At 55.3% G+C, this 20,349-nt stretch overlaps 1 protein-coding gene across 3 annotated transcripts in view; it reads right to left on the bottom strand.

Annotated features, from left to right (window-relative positions):
* ZMIZ1 (zinc finger MIZ-type containing 1) overlaps nucleotides 1-20,349 on the bottom strand; it is a 149,376-nt gene that overhangs the window by 105,089 nt on the left and 23,938 nt on the right. For all 3 annotated transcript variants that reach the window (XM_018042217.1, XM_018042218.1, XM_018042216.1), the window contains exon 2: nucleotides 5,899-6,007. In XM_018042217.1, the coding sequence (XP_017897706.1) occupies nucleotides 5,899-5,958 (60 nt within the window). In that variant the 5' untranslated portion in view covers nucleotides 5,959-6,007. The remainder of the gene's footprint in view (nucleotides 1-5,898; nucleotides 6,008-20,349) is intronic.

Consider the following 20,349-nt stretch of genomic DNA (forward strand, 5'->3'; position numbering starts at 1 on the left):
CAGCCCAGGTCTGCATGCCACCTGCTCTGGCTCCAGCAAGCCCTGCTGGAGCCAAATAGCAGAAGCAGGGGGCAGAGAAAGAGGCCTCCAGGCCACACTCAGCTGGGAAGGCACACTCAAGCACAATGCGCCCAGGTGATTGTCACATCGTGATGAGGTGCCTGTGGCTCGGCCATTCCTGTTCCCCACACCCAGGATTCCTGGGCTCAGGGATGCTGGCGTCACTGGGAGGGGACCCTGCCCGAGCTCAGGCCCCACCCAGTTATGGGGTCTAAGTCAACAGAGGCTGAATTCTGGTGCCAAGGCTTCTAGATTCTGCTTCAGAGCCAGGCCATGGGGCTGAAGCGGGGGAGGGAGCTGCTGCGGCTATTCCTTCCTTCCTTAACACTCATCCGAGTCTTCCTAGGCCAGGCTGAGTTAGGCATTGAGTCCAGGGTCACGGAGCATGTTGGGGCAGAGTTGGGACTTCAGGGCTGAATGTGACTCCCTGTGAGGTCTCCAGCAGGACAGGCAGAAGGTGTCCACAGGGGCTGGAGTAGAAACCAGCTGCAAAGGGGATCCCCATGTCCTTGGTGCTGGGAGAGACTGGGAGCAGCAGCTGCCCTCGGACCAGTGACTCGCTCCCACCCTGCAGTGAAGGTCTGCCTTGGAGCCAAGGCCGGGAGGGGTCTTAGGAGCTGCCAGGTCCCAGAACTGCATGGCGAGCATGATGTGCTGGGGGAGCCCCTCTGGAGCTGGGGCCCTGGAGTCACACCGTCTTCACCCACAACTACCTACTGACCTAGGGCATCCCCTCCCCTCTCTGAGCCTCAGTCACCCTACCTGTAAAATGGGGATGGCAGATCATGGCTTAGTGGTTGGGATTTTCGTTTCCTTTAGAGTTCCATGATTGTTATTACAATGTGGTTTACCAAAGACCAGATTTAAAAATGGATGGAGGAAAGAGAAACGCATCCGTGGGAGCGAAGGGACAGGGAGAGGTGAAGGGGAGAAAGAGGGCAGGTGTGCAAGCCCTCTGTCATAGGGCCGTGGGGAAGATTAAACAAGAGGAGGCTTACACGGCCCCTGGCAGAGCGCCTGGCACGTGGGGCTGCCCTTGGCCCTGACTCTCTTCCAAAGGCTCCTCTGGAGGCGCAGCTGCACTCGGCACCTCCTGCCCTGGCTACACATACACACACATGCATGCACACACACACACACACACACACACACACGGCTCTTTCTGCAGACAGAGCTCATTGCATATGAAGATAGGAGGGTGTCCATGGCTAGAAGCAGACCCTCTGAGCAGGCAGCAGTAGGCCCTCTGACTCCTGTGTCCTCTCTAAAACCTGCCCCCTCCAAGGCCATGGGCAGCATCTGGTCTCCGCGTGGAAAGCCATGCAAATCGGTTAATCCCCTGCCCAGCAGCCTCCCTCTGCTAACCAAGTTATTCCGTTTATTTACGTGATGTCACACCCAATTAACAGGGTCAGCAACCACCGCATGGTGCTCTCAGAGTTGCCCACCCACAGCATCCCATCTTTGACATCCCTTTTTGGGGCTTTAGGCTTGCAAGGGGTCTCCAAGACCAGTCTCATGGGTCCAGTTTTGCTTTGGCCCCAAGCAACCAGCCTTCCATATCTGGCCAGCCCACCTCTGAGCTTCTCTACTCTTGCCCTAGCCAGCTCATGAGGTCTTTGGTTTGGGCTATGGGAGGTGACTCATGGGTGCAACTCATTGGTACAAAAGACCTCAGGCATCCCATTTGGTAGCTACTGCCCAGTGGCTGTGTGGCCTTGGCCAAACCTCCACCCCCTCTGTGCTTCTGTCGTCCATTTAGAGACTCTGAGGTGGCCAAGGGATGCAGTGAAATGAAGAGGACCCCATCGCAGCCACTGAGCCTCACAGCCCTGGATGTATTCTTGAGATTCAGATCTCTCTTCTGCAAAATGGGGTGGGCACAGCATGCAGGGCTGTGCAAGGCGTAGAAACAACATCCGTAACGGCATTCCCATTACAGAGCAGGTGTCAGGCAAGACTGCTATTGCTTGGTACACTAGGACCTCTCTATGGCTTCTCGTTTCTCCTACAAGCTCCCCCAGAAAAGAGTTAGTGCCCTCTTCATCTCCAGAACCCCCCAAACTGGCACGAGGCCAGGCCCATGCAGAAATCGGTTGTGAGCAGTTAGCTGTCCAAGGCATGCTATGTGTCCAGAGCAGACCAGCAATCGGGTAGCTTCAGACTAGGTCCCCAGTGGTACCTGGAGGGGCCAGGACTGGGTGGGGTGAGCTTGGCCACCCTTTCATGATCTGGGGATGGGAGTACAGATGTGAATCACACACAGAGTCCTCCCTGGCTGTGGCTGTTACTGGATACTAATACCCACCCCCGACACACACCAGGAATCCAGGTCATCTCTGTAATTCCTCAGAAGACCTTCCTGGGCTATATCCACTGGCCACTGAGTCTCTTGGAGCAGGAGCTGGGGATACCAGTGCCCAGATGAAGTGATGAATGCATCTTATCAATTCATCTGTGACTCAAATGACCCATCCATCCATCTACCCATCCATCCATCCCAAAATGAATCAGCTCATCCATGCATCCATCCACGTGTCCACCTACCCATTCATCCATTCCCTACTGTATCCATCACTCGTCCATCCATTCATCTACCTGCTTATCTTTCATTCCATCCAGAGTTTATCCAACCACCCACTTATCCATTCATTCATCATTTCTTTATCCATCCATCATTTAAATCCACCCACCATCCACTCACCTAACTGCCTATCCCTGTGTCCACCCATCTATCCATCCATCCATCCCTTAGCTACTGATCTGTGAGTACCCACCCCAACCTCATTCTTCCCCAACCTATTTAGGCCCCACCCTGGCCTGGACTCTGCTGCCGTACGATGAATACAGCTCATCCTCTGCCCCTGAGGAACTCAGGCTGGAGGGAGACCTGATGCACACCCTGTGGGGCTCATAGCTTAAGGGAGAAAGAGCAGGATGGGAGCGGTAACTGGGTGCCCAGGGAGCACCAGGGCTCAGGAAGGGGAAGTGCAGAGACTCAAAAGAGCACCTGAGGTTCGGGGAGGCTGCTCTGCAGGAATTAGTTGATTGGCATGGCTTTGCACGTGGAGCCCAGATGTGCCTGTGGGGACAATTTAGGGCATGTCCTAGAGAGGGCACCCGTTCTCCCAGCACCTGAAGCTGAGAAAGCAGAAAGGCAGCTGAGCCAGAGGTCTGGGGAGAAGACGGACAGACGGCTGGGTGCTCGGGGGCTGGCACGTGCCAGCACTGGCGAGAACCAGGGCGGGTGGACAGGGAGGGCTGCGCTGTTAAGTCAGGCAGGGTGGAGAGTCAGAGGCTCTGAGGCCCCGATGGGAGCCGCAGCTCCACCAGCCAGAGGGAGGCACAGCCAAAGCATGCATCATCCTCAGAACATGCAGACCTTTCTCTTCTGATCAGTCTATGGGATGTCTGAGAATCAACAGTCTTCAGTCACCACGGCTGCCCTCTGGGGCAGCTGAGGAGCAGACAGACATCAGCGCTGAGCTGTGTCTGACTGGAGATGCGGGAGCAGCGTGGAGGACGCAGGGAGCTCTGGACGGCCCAGGGGCATTTGGACAGCCTGCTCACCCTCACAGAGGAGCCACAGTCTGGCCCAAGCACAGAGCTATATAGTGCGTTTGTTTGTGTGTGTGCGCACGTGCAGACATGTGTGTGTGGGGTAGGTCAGGCGAGGACAGTGGAGGCAACCTCTGGCTTTTAAGCAGCTCCAGGACCCAATGGCTGGGCTTGCATCACGATGCCCATTTACAGACGATGGGAGATGAAGTGGCAACTTAATCAAGGTCAGGAAACCAGCGAGTGGTGGAAGGGAGACTCAGGCTTACTGACTGGTGAATCTGAGCCCGTGTGCCACGCTTGGAGAGGCTGCTCCTGGGTGGGCTCTGGCCCCTGCTGGACCCCTGGGTGGCCCAGGGGGTAAAGGGCTCCCTGATTCTTGCAGAGAATCAGATGCAGGGAGAAAAGTCAAGTTGTGAGTAGGTTGTAGGGGGAGCTGTTTGCCCAGCAGCACATAGAGGGCTCGGGCACAGGGGCTTGACTGTATTACTGGGGGTGGAGCCACTGACAGCTGATCCCTCCTGGGCGGGAGAAACTGGGTCAAAGGCAGAGCTGGGAGAGAGCCCCATGGAGCCTAGAGGAGGAGGAGAAGGAGGAGGAGGGACGGGCAGGGGAGGAGGAGCCCATCGTCTGGTTTCTATTCTGTGACCGTGAACAGAGGCGTAATTGGCGTTTGGGAGAGCTGTTCGGCTGAGTTCAATCTGTAACAAGTCGTCTTCAATTTCCTCTCCGCAGACCCAGGGCCCAGGCTTCTGAGATTGCTCTGCTTGATGCTAATGAGAGGACACATATCCCTCATTCCCGCCGACTAGCCTCAGTTCCACTGGGCCCTGGGGATCGGAGAGGGCAGGCAGGGTCGGGGTGGGGCTGTGAGCTCTGCCCCTGCCTCCCCTGGGGGGTCCTGAGGCTGGAGGCCTACAGTGGCTCCCTAAACTGCCAGCTAAGCCCACCTAAGCCAGGGGCCTCTCCCCAGCACTCCCCTCCCCTAAGACATCCCCTGTCACTGAGACACCAACGACAACACCCCCCACCACAATTAGCAGATCATCTGCCACCAGGCCAGGCTGCACGCTCCGCTCGTAATGTCCTCAGAGCATCCTATGAGGATGGCCTTACTGGACCCACTTGACACAGAAAACTGAGGCTCAGAGAAACAGAGGGCCAGGCCTGATCTCAGCGACCACACTGTGGGTACACGGAGGAGTGAGGATTTGGCCTCGGGTCTGTTTGATGTCAAAGCCTCTACTCCTTCGCTCTATCTCCTCTTTCCTGGAGTAAAATATCACCAGAGTCTGTGCACGGACATGCTGCCTTTGGCTTCAGGGAGGCTGAGCCCAGAGGGAGGGTGCATCACTCCTGATCACCACTGGGGGGCGCCTGCCTGCCCAGGCTCAACCAGGCTTCTTAAAGTGGGGACTTCTGAGCCCACTGTGAAGGATTCCTACGTCTGAATAATCCAGACAGAGAGCGTGTGTGCGTGCTAAGTCGCTTCAGTCGTGTCCGACTCTGTGGGACCCCATGGATTGTATCCCGCCACGCTCCTCTGTCCATAGGATTCTCCAGGCAAGAATACCGGAGTGGGCTGCCATGCCCGCTTCCAGGGGATCTTCCTGACCTAGGGATCAAACCCGTCTCTTTTGCCTCCTGCATTGGGAGGTGGGTTCTCACCACTAGTCACCTGGGAAGCCCTGGCAGGCACCTCTAATGCTTGGCGTGAGCACAGGCAGCGGGGGGCGGGGGGAGGGGACTTGCACCCTCGGGGACGAGGCTCTCCCTGCACCAGCGGGGCTGTACTCTGTGACTTCAGGCGACAACTCTTCCCCATTCTGTGCCTCGGTTTCTTTTTCTGTAAGATGATTGATTTTCCAAGACCTTTCCTTTTCTATTTCTTTACAAAGAGCCACTAGAGCACACAGGCGGGGAGCTTGGGTCTGGGAGAGACATTAGGCACTTTATTGCATCCTCAAAACAACCCAGAGAGCACAGCAGAGCCCAGAGACGGCATGACACTGCTTCAAAGTCACACAGCTGGGAAGGGCAGGGAAGGGATGAGACGGAGCTGGCACTTGAACCCAGCGGAGTGATTCGAATGTGGGACTGGTCCACGCCAGTTCTCACGAGGTGGCTGGTCGGGGAGCCTCAAGCAGTCGGCCCTTGCTGACCCTCACCTCCACCCAGCATCCCAGGCGCTTACCACACAGTGCCCACCAGCGCCCCCTCTGCTCTGCCCGCCTCGGTGCCCTGCCCTTGCGGGCGGCGGGAGCCCGGCTGCACACCCACCTGCTTGATGCACTGCAGCCGGTCGTTGGTCTGTTGGATGTGCCTGTCCATAGAATTCATTCTGGCCGTTTCGCTGGGCTCTACCCGAGAGCCATGAACGGCGTCCAGCCTGTGAAGACAGAGGACAGTGGGTGTCACCGGGGCTGTGCCAGGCCCGCCGGCCTCTGCCCCGGGGCAGCCCCGGGCCGGGAGGAGGAGCTACGCCTGTGGCTGCGCAGCCTTTCTCCAGGCTCAGCGCTGGGCTCAGGGCAGGTGTTCCTGGGTGTTCCTCGTGGGTGGCTCATGTGAGCACTGGGCAGGCATGGCCACCGTGCGTGTCTACACACACGCGTGTGTTGGGTGGCGACAGCGGCAACGGCAGCCCCATCTTCCGGTTCTTGCTGCGGGACTTAGGCCGCTTGCTGTGGCTGTGTGTGCACGTGCGTGCCGAGATCTCCCCGTGGGACAGCCTGACTGCGCATGTGTCGTTTAAGGCAGCAATCCTGCCGTGGGTGCCCTCCCCGCGTCTCCCATGCCTTGGAGTCTACTAACCACCATTTCATGTTTCCCCTTTGCTCTCCCAGGAAAGAAAGAGGGTAGGTAGCCATCAGCACCACTTCCCTTTTCCAAACAAGAAGACTGAGGTTCAGAGAGAGGAAGGGAGTTACCCGGGGTGGCACAGGGGGCCCGACTCGGGCCCCGGGACTCTGACTGCCAGTTCCTGGCCGAGTGGAGGGGGCACAGGGCTGTCCCACTCAGCAGGCTCACTCTTCCTGAATGATGCTGGGGCTGGGGCAGGCGAGCATGTGTGTGACGAGGTCCCCTCAGTTCCGCAAAGCCCGTGGAGCCCCCAGGCTTCTCCAGGGAGGCCACGAGCGCAAAGGCAGAGATGGAGGAGAGGCGGACAGATGGAGAGAGGTTCAGCTCTGGCCCTCCCCCTGCTCAGGAGTCCGGGTTCCCAGGCCTCAGCAGAAGTCTGCTCCTCACTGGCTGTTTGTCCCCTCATAACCCCGGGGCATTTCTGGCTGCAGACACAGGGGACTCAGCAGAGGTTCCCCCACCCCTGGCCTTCGCTGCTATCCCAAAACCTGCCCCCCGAAGGCCTCTCTTCTCTGGCCATGTCACCAAACGTCCCATCCACCAAGCACTTGCTGTGTACTGGGCCCTTGCATTCTCTCCTCAACTCCTCATACCCGCTCTGTAAGATCAGAATCGTCTGCGTTTTACAGATGAGGAAACTGAGGTCTCAGATCTCCCGTGGCAAGTGGCGGTTTGGACTGTGTGTCTGCCTGTCTGCTCCCACGTCCTGTCTCTCTGCCCCCACCCTGGTTCAGGAAGCTGATGGTCTGCCTGACCGCAGCCTTGGGAAGAAGGCCCTGTTCCTCTTCCAAGGAGCTCTTCACTGCACAGCTCTTCTCAAGCACTTCTTATTGTTCCATTTGTGCTTGAAAAGGCGACTCATTGGTGTGGTTCAAAAATCACAGGTGTCCAGGGTCATGCTGGCCTTGTCCCCTGCCCCCAGGGACCCTTCTGGAGAGAACCAGTGTCATCTGTCTCCTTCTGAAGGACTCAGAGAAGCAAATATCTATGTGTACTATCCTCTGCCACCCCTTAAAACACATAAAATGATAGCATTCTGCACACACTCTCCGGACCTTGCTATTTTCCTCTTAACGATATCTCAAAGTGTATTCCACATCAAGACATAAAGAGCCTTTTCATTTTTTAATGGCTGCACAGCATCCCAGGCACTGATGAGTCATTTATCCAACTGCCATCTGAACATCCACCCCAGCCAGGTGCTGTACTAAGGCCTGAGGCCCTAGACAAGGCCCTTCTGCTCCAGGGGCTCACACTCTAGCCCAAGATGAGGCCTGCGCTATCCCCAGATTTCTTCATTGCAAACAGTGCCAGAGTTTTATATCGGCCACATCACCATGTGCGAATTAATCTAGAGAACACACTCCTGGAAGTGGGGTTTCTGGGTCATTTGGGCATCTGTACTTTGATCAGTGCTTGCTGGGTTCATCTTATCTTGTAGCTCTCCAGCAAAAATGTAAAAATGGGGGCAGCATCCCCACATTGATCTCCTCCACCCTCACTCTGCCAGCGTCCTTCCTATCACACATTTACACACCCAGATATGCAACTTCTCCATCACTTATCCATCTGGATGCTTGTCTGCCCATCCGTCTACCCATCCATCCACCCACCCCATCCATCTTTATTCTCCACTTGTCCATCCTTGCATGCTTCCAACTCACCCAGCAAATACTTGTCAACATCTTATACTGTGCTAACTCTATGGAACATGGTGAGGTGAAAATGGAATCATTTTCTTGAGCTCATGGAACTCTTGGTCCAAGCCTGTATCTACTCCATGTCACCTTTTATATGACTGTTTGTTGAACTCTTCCTATGTCAAGGACATGCTGGTCTGGGCACTAGGCAAAGACATGGTTACTATATCCTCACTTTACAGATGAGGAAACTGAGGCTCGAAGGTGGTCTCTCAAGCACCACATGGTACACAAAGAGCTGGGCCTTTCCAGCCCCCACCCAGGGCACAAGCGAGCACTGGTTGCCAGGGTCCCCGTTACAGACTGCTGCTTCCACAGCTAGCAGGGCAGGGGTGCTGAGCCAAAGGGCCCCATTAAAAAGGAGGAGTCTGAAGGGAAGTCAGAGGAAACCCCAGGCCTGTGCAGACCTCAACCCCCTGCCCTCAGGCAGCAGCCAACCAGGACAAAAGGCCTGCGCCGGCCCATGTGGCCAGCAGGGGGTGCTGTTGATGAAGATAACTGCCCAGAGGGTTAGGAATTGGAACTGTGGAAATTTGGTGAGGGATCGCAGATGGTAAGAGCGTCTGCCTATAATGCAGGAGACTCGGGTTCAATCCCTGGGTCGGGAAGATCTCCTGGAGAAGGAAATGGCAACCCACTCCAGTATTCTTGCCTGGAAAATCCCATGGACAGAAGAGCCTGGTGGGGCTCTTCACAAAGAGTTGGACACGACTGAGTGACTTCACTTTCACTCTAGGTGGCCTCGCAACAGTCTCTAGGTAGGAACTTTTCCCAGGATGGGCACAGCATTTTGTTTATAGAGTCAGAGACCTAGTGGGGTCTTGATAAGTACCTGTAGAATGACTGGGGCCTGGGCGTGGGGCGGGGGCCCAGCCCACCCAGGAAAGCCCCGAGCAGGCACCAAACCCACCAAGACAGCCACCTGGGGGGCCAGAGGCTGTCCTTCCCTGTTGAGTCGCAAGCAGGGGGCCACAGGCTTCCCCTGGGGAAGGCAAACAATAAAGCGGAGAGAGCCTGTCTAAGTTTGGGTCTGTCTCTGCACTGACTCTTGCCCTGTACCATCTGGAGGCCCATCTGATCTGAGACAGTGCCTGGATTCAAAGATGCTCAGAATGTCACTGACCAAAGCTGCCTTGAATTCCTCCACCACCTCGAGTTCAGCTGGTTTTATTCTTGGGGGGCCTGCGGCCCACAGGGGGCATGTCTAAAGCCACACAGCACCTCTGAGCTAGACCGAGATCCCAGGGGGCTTTACTCCCAGGCCAGGGCTCCGTGTTGTAGGAACCAAGACATGAACGGCTGGGCCTGGGACACCTGTGAGACCCAGAGGGTTGACAGGAGAGACACCACACGTCACAGGGACAACTGCAAGTCGTGTATGTCTCAATCTATGAAAGAACAAAATGTCCAGTTGATTAAGGAGACACTCACAGGCGAGGTGACACTTGTAAGCCACCAAGATCGGCGGAAAATTGGGGCTGTTAACACCCGGAATGGATGGGCTGGTGCTGCCAGCCCATGAAGGAAGAGGGCCAAGGCCTAGAAGGCTAGAGATCACAGACACGAGGAGAAGAGGGGTGCTGAAGGAGGCATGGGAACGGTGGCTCCCTGAGGGGCACTGTGAGATTTCCCATTAGTTCGGCACCTGCTGTGTTCAGGCACTAGGCCAGGCCCTGTGCACTGCTAATTCACTTAATCCTAAAAGGTTCAGAGAGATGAAGTGACTTTCCCAGGGTCACACAGTTGGGACAGTGTTGGGCTGATTCAAACCCTCCGCTTTCCAATCCTCCAAGACTGGAGGTCGGAGACTCCTGAAAGTCCCCACCCAGGACTGTGCCTGAGCCCAGAAAGATGTGCCCCTGGAACCTGTCCACACCCATCCATTTGCTTCCAAGGCCATCCCAGTGCCACTGGGCTCCCTGCATGCTGGCCAGTGAGGGAAAGTGGGAGCGCTCAGCGGCCAGCAGAGGTCGCCCTCCACCACAGGAGCGCTGCTGGGCTTGGCTGCTGCCTCCCTCCTTCCAGCTTGGACACCTCTAAGCCTTTACGAGTCGCTACAAATCCTCAGTGGCGGCTGTAACTCCAGCACCCACTGCGGCCAGGCTCCCTCCCAGCTGGAGATCACTGGTGGCCAGGCCCTGGGTGTACCTATGCCTTGGCCCTTCCTGCCATCTGTTTGCCTCCGAATGGAGAGTGGGCTCAGGCGGTCCACCCCTGTGGTGCCGGGTCCTCTGTCCTGGTCTGAGCAGCCCCCAGCCTGCAGGGGATGCAAGGCTAGTCAGTGTGGGAGCTTGGAGGCAGCCCAGCTCTGCCACCCTCCTTGGTTTTCCCGTCTGTAAAACAAAGCCTAGCTGGCTGCTGGCAGCTCTTCAAACTCAACATCTTAGGATTTTGGTGTCAGGAGCTCCAGCTGTTTGGAAAACGCCATCTCAACAAGTGTAAGATGGCTTGACTCTAGAATTGCAAAGGCTGTCTCAAGGCAGGCCTGCAGGGAGCCTGCTGGCCCAGGAAACTCCGGGGGTGGGCTGGTCACTGCTCCAGGGTCACCTCAGACCTCAGATGTGTCCCCTTTCTCTGTGACATGCTTTTCCTCGAAGCTAATGCTCGACTTGACTTAAATGCGTGTAGGTAGGTTTTCCAATGGTGACATCTGGGTTAGCTTCCCAACTCACAGGGGAGTGCTTGAAAGGGCCAAGCTTTCATTTCGCACGACTCCCCACTAGTAGGGGAGTTCGGGTGAGTCCGGCCTCAGGGGAGCTCAGCACAGAAGATACGCTCAAGGAAAGCTTGCTGCCCTCAGGCAAGTAGGGCGGCTCGGAGAGCAGACTGTGGAGAGTGGAAAGGGCACCTGGGGACCACATGTCCCGGTGGGATGGTAGGCAGGGGCGGAGAGAGGGCATGGACACAGGGGAAGAAGGATGAGTGGGACTGGAACCCACCTTGCGGGGCCTAAGGAGAGACCTGGGCCACCTCCTGGCTCCCTGGCAGATTCTCACCTGGTCTAAAATGCTGGAGGAGGCACATGGCCCTCATAGGCTCCTCCTTAGAAATACTGAGTTGCTCTAATCTGCTCCATGGAAAGTGCGGCCCTGGAACCTTGGAGGCAGCTCCCTAGGGCTGGGATCAGGGGTACTAACATCAGGCTGTTTTATTTTCCCCTTTTGAGGTCAACAAGTTAACTGGTACACTTAACAAACAAGAACTCAGCCGAGAGGCTTCTGCATCTGTGTGTGCACAAACACATGCTTATGTACCCCGTTTGCACACTTAAGTATAGGTACACACACACACTTGAGTGCTGACCCAGACGCACGGAGTACACACATCTCCTGACAGCTTGCACAGGCAAGTGGCGGGTCCCCAGGGGAGCCGTGTGAGCAGTGGTGTGCAGAAACGATTCAATCGCCATGCACATCTGCAGCTCGGGTCCCCTGGGATGAGCGGGGCCGGCAGCAGGGGAGGGGGGGCTGTACCTACAGTCTGCAGAGCAGAGGCTGCATTCCAAGACATCGTCATGGCCAAGGAGCTTGGGATGCCCCTGATGCTCAGCGTGGTGGGAGACCTGGGGTTCCAGGGGATGCATCCTGGTCAACCGGTTTACCAGCTCTCAGACTCTAAGAGAGGTGGATGTTGTGGGCCCTGGGTTCAGCAGTGACCTCTGTGTGACAGTGTCAGCCCCTGTGTGGCCCCCACCTCCCACTACTCCCTGCTGATCCCATATCCTCCACGTGGGGCTGCTGCCCGCCTCTGGGACCGTGTTCTGAAGATCACACCTCTAGGTCTTTACCTCTGTGCCTCAGCCCACAATGCCTGGCCCCCTCCATCCATCAAGGCCTGGTTCGGGGGTCACCCTCTTGGCTGGTTTCCCCCAGCAAAGCCACTCACTTCGATGTCCTCAGTGCCCCTTCATGAATCCCCAATTTGGTGGTACTAGATGAGGGAGAGGTCTTTGCATCTGGCTCCCCATCAGTTGAGATGTCTTCCAGCTGTGGATTCCCAGAGTCTAGCCTAGTCTAGGGCCTGGTACTCAATGGGTGCCCAGCAATGCTCATCAGATGGATGGATGGATGGGTTTTCAGCAAGGAGTCGGTCCTAATCGGAGGATCTCATCAGGGAGACTCTGATGAGCCAGGCTGGGGCTCCCAGAGAGTGATCCATGTACCGCTAGTGGAACAAGGGTGATTTTAGGTGGTCCATGGACCAAGACTTCACATTTCCACAGTGAAGTGTCTGGGCTAGAACAGCGATCACTGGCGAGTCTGTGGATATTATGATTTGGGATGGGGTTAAATACGGGAGGGATGGCACACCTGGAAGGATTAAAGGACCATTTTAAACATAATATAAATGGTATGAAAGAGACGGAGGTTAAGAAAGCACTGATATAGTTGGATGCCTTCCTCATCTTAAAGTAAAGGCGCTCAGAGAGGTGTAGCAGGTCTCCAGGCACGCTGCTTGGAGGCAGAGGAAGAAGGCGATGGTGAAGCAAACTAGTCGGGGTCACTCTGTGCCCTGGCCCAGGGAAGTCAGGGAGGAGGGCAGAGGGGCAGGCGCGAGTGGGGAGAGGGGAGAGGCAGCTCCAGGCAGCTGCCCCGACCAGCTGCTTCCCATTCGTGGCCAGGCCGCTGGAGCAGACCCTAGGGCCAGCTTGTGGCCTTGCTCTTGGTGGGGTCCCTGGATAGGGGTGGGCCCTGAAAGCCAGACCTTCTTGGCAGGGAGGCTGTGGGAGGGCCCTTTATCTTCCCAAGCCCTCATCTCTCAAACAGGAAGATGTATCCCCTCCCTTCCCACTGAGCGGAGGAGCTGAGTAAGTGAAGTCACGCAGGGCACATTGTTCTGAAAAGGGAAATCCTGATTTGGACAACAGTCTTTTCCAAACGCAGGACCCCTCCTTCATTTGGGGAGTGCCCCTTGTGCCAGGACTGGACAAAGCTGCATACCTCCTGGCCACAGAGTTCAGATGCTCTAACTTGGCATGGTTGCTGGAAGGGTGGACCCACTTCTCTTGATGACCCAGTCTCCCAGCACCCGCCTTCCCCTACAGGAACCCCCACTGTCAATGGTGGTTAGTGGGACAACACCATGTGCACCCTGGGTGTTTCAGAGGGGCCCCTCCAGAGGGCAGTAGGTACACCTGACAACCTGCTCCGGGACACAAGAGCTGATCCAGAGGAGAGGATGGCTGACTTGGGAGGACATGTGTCAGCGTTGTTCTCACAAAGGTGTCAGCCCACTGTCCCAACCCACACGGTCCTGGGAGTCCCAGCTGCACCCAGGTGTGCTCATCTCCCCAGGGCCCATGACGCCTTAGCCGGCCCAGGTCGTACTCTCGGGGTCAAAACCTCCCACCACCCTCTGGCCATACTCCAGGTCCATGACCTCGCAGTGAGCTTTCACTGACAGCTTCTCTGCAAAAGGTGAAAGAGGGCCAGCTTTCGTCCTGGGTCAGGTTGCTGGGTTTCCTCTCCTCCCCAAGGCTATGCTGCCTCTGCTTTTTGTTTCCTCCAAATGGAAAGAGAAGCAGAGCAAGGGCTATAGCCCATGGGGTGGCAAGAGAATGACACCACTCGGCAACTGAGCAATGAATGGACTTATCCGTGCCGGACGCTAGGCTCCCTACGCGCATCAGCTCGCTCTAAGCCCCAGAATTCCGCTGTGATGCTCCAGTTATTATTACCATACTACAGAGGAAGAAACGGAGGCTCAGAGAGGTAGAATGACTTGCCCAGGGTCACACTACCAAGCAGGGGCGGTGCCAGGACCTGAACCCCAGGCTGGTCACACAGCCCATGAGGTTTCACTGCATCATGCTCTCCATGCGAACGTGGCAGGCTTCCTCAACATCTCTGCCTGTGACAAAGGCGACTGTCACTGAAGAGCCAGGGAGTCACTGTCCCGCCTGATGCTGTCTGGGCCTCAAGCCTTCCCTAGGACAGCCGTGCTCAAGCAGCAGCCCTGACTTGGCTTTTTTTTAAGGCTCTTGCCTGTGATTCCCAAGGCTCAGATGCCGCAGAAACAATTCCCTGGGGGAACTCAGAAGACATAGTGTGGGATGAAGCTGGAGGTGGAGCCAGGGTCCCCTGACTACCAGCTGGTGTCCTATAGAAGGCTGTAAATGCCTTGAAGATGCCTACAGCTCCAGTTCTAGGGACAAAACGGTATTCTCCACCATCTCTTCCTTACCCTAGCTCCTCGAGCCTCCAAATCCACCCACCTGGCATTCTCCAGGAGCTCCAGACAGGGGTGGGGCAATGGCAGGTCCAAGGGAGAGTCAGTATAACTAGATGAGCCCTTAAGAAGCACACAGCATGCAGAAGGTGTGTGGTGTGAGGATGCTGCCCATACCTCCTGCACCCCTGACAGGCCTGGCTAAATAGTCACTGCATTCTTCCATTGGGTCCACACACGACCCAGCCAATCGTCCACACACCCTTCTGCCCAGGCATTCTTAACCACTTGGTGCCAACATATGAGGAGAAAACCCCTGGGCACCTCCATTTTTAAAAGGAGGGTGAACAGAGGCTCAGAGTGGGGAAGGCTTAGCCAAGGGGCACCAGCCAGTCAAGACATGAGCAGAGATCTGCGTGCGAATTTCCCAGTCCCCGATTTAGTCCTCTTTACCCTAAACTGGGAGTCAGAGCCAGGCTCTTTTCGAGCTGAGAGCCCACGTTCGGACCACATAGGCAAACCAGCCACATGTCAAGCAACCTTCCACCCGTCACAGCCTCACGGCAGCTGGTGGGCAGTATTAGCCTATTTTGCGGAGGAGAAAAAGGAAGGCTCAGTGTGGGTGGGTCGTTACTCCCCTATCATGCAGGACTAATATGGGCTGGTCTAGGGCCGCAGCTGTTTCTCCTGAGCCTGGGCTCTTATTTTTACTAACTGGGTATGTCTTCTCTTTTAGTGAGTTGCTATGAGCTGTCAGATTTGTTTAAAAATTTCTCAAGAAAAGGGAGGTGGGGAACAGAGGAATCAAAAAGCAGGCATTTATTTGACTTAAAAGTGGTAGACAGTAAAAAACCAACCAACAAACCAACACAAAACCAATCCTCATGGCTTAGATCTAGAATGGATCTGGGGATCTGCTCAGACCTATTGTTCACAGAAGAGGAAACTGAGGCCCCGGGCAGGGGTGTGGCTGGAGGTACAGCAGAGCCTTGAGCCTCTGCTACAGGTCAGAAGTGGGGCTGGGGCCACACTCAGCCCTCGGGAGCCTGGGCTGCCCTGGAGGTCTCGGCTCTCCCGGCTCCATCCACAGCCAGGCCCCTCCTGCAGGTGTCTGCCGAGTGCACACCTGTGGCCCCAGACAGCTCAGACAGGGACCTGCCCCAGGGAGCTCTCGGGGGTCTCCAGGTGTGGGTAAGGAAGGACAGGGTGACCGCGGCAAGCCATGCCAACCCAGACGGCGGCAAGGGCTCTGCTCCTAGTGGGAAGCATCTGTGATTTTATTTCTGCAGAAACCATGTGAAGTCCCCACGGCTCCTTGGGGATTTTTGGCATCCCAGCTGGGCTGATGCTGGCACACTGACCCCGTGCATCCAAGCCTGTGGTTGCAAAGGGGTGAGTCAGCTGGGTCTGGTGTCCATCACCCTGCTTGTCATCAGATCTGCACTCAGGGAATCTCTGGGTGTGAGGGACTCAGGGACTAAGCCACCCCAACTCATGCTGGGAGTGGGGGCCTCATCTCTGGGGCCCTTCGGGGACAAGCTGGGTACCCCACAAGCAACCTGAAAACATGCTTCCTGAGTGTCTACTGAGAGACAAGGATTTACACCAAGCGCTCCAAAACCGAGTGCTGACTTGACACTCTGACTGTGCAAAGCACTCTGTAGTTTACAAAACCCTGGTGTCATAACCTCATTTGACCCTTCTTGTTCAGTCGCTCAGTCCTGTCTGACTCTTTGTGATCCCATGGACTGCAGCACTCCAGCCTTCCCTGTGCATCACCAACTCCTGGAGTTTGCTCAAATTCATGTCCATTGAGTCAGTGATGCCATCCAGACCACCTTATCCTCCGTCATCCCCTTCTCCTCCTGCCTTCAATCTTTCCAGCATTCGGTCTTTTCCAATGAGTCAGCTCTTTGCATCAGGTGGCCAAAGTTTCAACATCAGTCCTTCCAATGAATATTCAGGGTTGATTTCCTTTAGGATTGACTGGTTTGATCTCCTTGCTTTCCAAGGGACTCTCAAGAGTCTTCTCCAGCACCACAATTTGGAAGCATCAGTTCTCAGGTGCTCAGCCTTCTTTATGATCCAACTCACATCAGTACATAACCCTTGTTATCACCTCATTTATGTGGGTAATATAGCTTAGTGGATCAGGTCACCAGGCTGCTTGGGTTCAAATCCTGGCTCTTTCATGTGCTAGCTTCTGTGACCTGGGGCAAAATGCTCTCCTCTGAGTGCCTCAGGCATCTGTAAAATGGATGCAATAACAATGGTGTCAACTTCATAGGCTGCTGAGTTCGTTAAATGAGTCAGCGAATAGGAAGCGCTCTGCACAGCCCCAAGCACGTGGGCCCCAGCTCTGCTCAGGACCAGGTGGGTCTTATCATCTCCATCACAAGCAGGAGGAAAGCAGGGCCAGAGAGAGGAGGCGGTATCCGCTAGGGGGGTGGGGGGAATTAAAAGCCACCACTCTAGACGTTAAAGACCTTCAACTTTTCTCCCTCCATGCACCCTCACACAGGCGCCTCTGGGAACCACCCTGCGTCTCAGAGCCAGGTGCCTTTGAGGACGTGGGTGGCTGAGGCAGGGGCCTGTGCCCACCGGCCAGAGTGCTGGGTGGGGGGATTTGTCCTTGAGGCAAAGGCCAGTCCTGAAAAGCTCAGGAGGACAGAGGGATAGGGTCACTGCTTCGGGACAGATGGACAGAGTGCTGCCGCTCCAGAGCGGCAGCGGACACCCATGCAGTGTCCAGGTGGGCAGTGCCACAGGAGGAGGCGGGGGACCAGAGGAGAAACGCTGCCTCTTCTGGGAAAAGGAGGGGAGTGGCCAGGACACTGCAGATCAGGCTGCCTGCAGTGAGTTTCGCGGAAAAGGGTCCTTCCTGACGAAAGATCCTCTGGTAAGACTGGCTGGGGAGAAGCTGCATATTCCAACCATCATTGGTGAGGAGGAAGCACATTTACACATAAAGGGCCTTAGAGCATCTGGCTTTTCCCAAAGTGACTGGAGTGCAAAACAACTTTTTCCACTAAACACATTTTAAAATCCCATAGACTAGTTTTCCCTGGAACTGGCTTTGACAAATTCCCTGCGGGGAATTTGAGTGGCTGCGGGGTGAAGAGGCTGGACAGCAGGGAGAGAGAGACTGCAGAGAAGGGTGGGCAGGCTGGGGCAGCGGTGCCTGGCAGGGTAGGGGACCAGAAACTGAAGTGTCTGCGGGAAGAGAGGCCACAGAGCATCCACACCAAGATCTGGAACCCACTGCCCAGGAGGCCTGGGGCCTTGGATGCTGAATCCAGTATTACGTCCAGCTTCACGAGGCCACCGTCACTTCTGTTGTTCAGTCGCTCAGTCCTGTCTGACTCTTTGCCACCGCATGGACTGCAGCATGCTGGGCTTCCCTGTCCATCACCAACTCCCAGAGTTTGCTCAAACTCATGTCCATTGAGTCGGGGATGCCATCCAACCATCTCATCTTCTGTCGTCCCCTTCTCCTCTTGTCCTCAATCTTTCCCAGGATCAGGGTCTTTTCTGATGAGCTGGCTCTTCACACCAGGTGGCCAAAATATTGGAGTTTCAGCATCAGTCCTTTCAATGAATATTCAGGGTTGATTTCCTTTAGGATTAACTGGTTTGACCTCCTTGCTGTCCAAGGGACTCTCAAGAGTCTTCTCCAGTACCACATTTTGAAAGCATCAATTCTTTGGCACTCAGCCTTCTTTATGGTCCAACTCTCATATTCGTACACGATTACTGGAAAAACCATAGCTTTGACACTACAAACCTTTGTTGGCAAAGTGATATCTCTGATTTTTAATAGCTTAGATGTACCCAACTGGCCAGGACCTGCCTATGGGCCCGGCAACTCTCTACCCCCAGCAATGCTGGCCTAGGTCAGGAGGAGAGAGGCCCAGGTTCACTTTCTAGAAGGGCAAAGGCCAGAGTTGGAAGGTCAACTGAGCTGCTTGAGGCAGAGGCTGGGTTGTCTGGGGAGGCTGACACATTCTCTGCCCCCTCTAAGCCAAGAAACCTAAAGAGACGGCACAGGCCAAGGTAGCCGCGGCCGCCAGAGACCCCTGCCCCAGGCCGCCGGCCTGTGTGGCCCTTCAACAGCCACTCAGAAATCTCTGTGATTGTGATTAAGAAGAGGAGCAATATCATTTAGTACCTACTGTGTGTTGGGTGGCAATTTGCTGTTTCATGTGACTTATCTTTAAGACAAATGATATCGTTAGAATGGTTAGTGCCATCTACAGATGGGGAGAAATAAGAATGAAAATGATTAAGGAACTTGCCCAATATCTGAAAATGGCACAGCTGGGATTTGAACCTGTCTGTCAGACTTGAAAGTCCAGCATCCCTCCCCTAAGCCAAGCCACCTCCACACCATCCAGGGGCTGGGGGCTGAGAAAGCTTCTTTGCAGACACCCCAGCTCAAGGCTGTTCTAGAAGAGGACTTTCAGTTCAGCCACCCACTGGGTACCACCCTTTGCTAGCTCTGCATTGCTGTGCCCAGGCTAGAGTTGGAGAAAATGGATAAGAGTTATCTGTGTTCAGGGGGCTCCTGGTCTTGGGGGGGGGGGTTCCAGTCATGCCAGTTACATGCACTGTACGTGGATGCACAGGTGGCCTCTCTGGGCCTGTTTTCTCAGCCTCTAAAGGATGGGGCTGATTGAGATGTCATATACTTTTCCCTGTACCCCCTAAACCTCTGAGGACAGCAGGGGACACTCAGGATCCAGTGAGCACTCCCTCTGCACCAGGCCCTTCCACACACACATTACTCCCCTAACTCTCACACCAACCCAGGGAGGTGGGCATGCTTGCTCAGACTTTACAGATGAGGAAACTGAAGTCCATAGAGGTTATGCAACTTGCCTAAGGTCACACAGTGGACCAGAAGGGTTGCTGGGATTGGAACCTGGGTTTAACTCATCTCAAAGGCCCACCCAACCTGATGTGAGACTGGGAGAGATGCAGAGAGAGAGAGTCCTCCTAGGCCTGAGCCCACTTCACTAGGTGACTGCAGAACTCAGCCCCTCAGTTCTTAGTCTGGGTGAAATTCGGCCTGCGTGAGACCATCCCTAAGGCATTTTCTAGCTTCAGCGCTCTGGCAGGAGGCTGGGGGAAGGAAAAATCAAATAACAGTAAAAAAAAAAAAAAAAGTAAGATGAATCCCGGATTTCCAGAAGCCTGGAATCCAGGGGAAGGCAGCCAGGCTGTACTAACCGACCAGATGGCCATGCCCGCCATGGGGGCCAGACTGTGGAAGGCCCAGAGTTGGTCTGGCGGCAACCCCATAAGCTTTCTGGAGGTGGAGGGGCAGAACCAGGCCCCTAGGAGGGGCAGTGTGGCTGGGGCCAGGACCAAGACATGGGGGTGGCTGGGTTGGGGCAATGAAGGCCTGACTTATTTTGGAAATAAAACCATCCATGCCCAGTGTCCTTTTGTCCAGGCCTGGCCAGTCAGCTTAGCAGGATGGCATCGGGGTCTTTCTTAAAGGAGAAGGTATTGAAATGAAGCAGGACGCATACAATTCATCTGCTTTTTAATTAACTTGCCCCGCTGCCTTAAGTGATTCCCTGCTTACGTTCATTCTTTTGAAAATTCCAAAGTGCTATTTCTGACCTGTGATTTACTATTGCCGTACGTCTCTATAAGCAGTGTTTTAGCTTAAGTGGCAGTTGCATATTAATTACAAAGTTAATTATGTGCTGTGTAATCATGCTGTAATTCATTAGTTTACTCTACACTCTGAGAGCCTCACGCTAATAGCAAGATCTGACAGAGGGGTTTAGGAATCACCAAGAAAGATCTGTTGAAGACCTAGAATGGGGCTGAAAAGGACTTGAGCCCTCTCAGGATGGTTCCTTGGGACACATCTGGCTGACTGGAGGCCGGGTCACTGGGCCCCTCGTGGTTGTCCTCCTGAGCACAGTACAGCACCCTCGCTGCCCCGGGCTCTGAGGGATCGAAGCCTAGAGTACATACTGCTTGCAAACCC

This window comes from Capra hircus, chromosome 28 (genome assembly GCF_001704415.2).
Source record: "Capra hircus breed San Clemente chromosome 28, ASM170441v1, whole genome shotgun sequence".
Lineage (NCBI taxonomy): Eukaryota > Metazoa > Chordata > Mammalia > Artiodactyla > Bovidae > Capra > Capra hircus.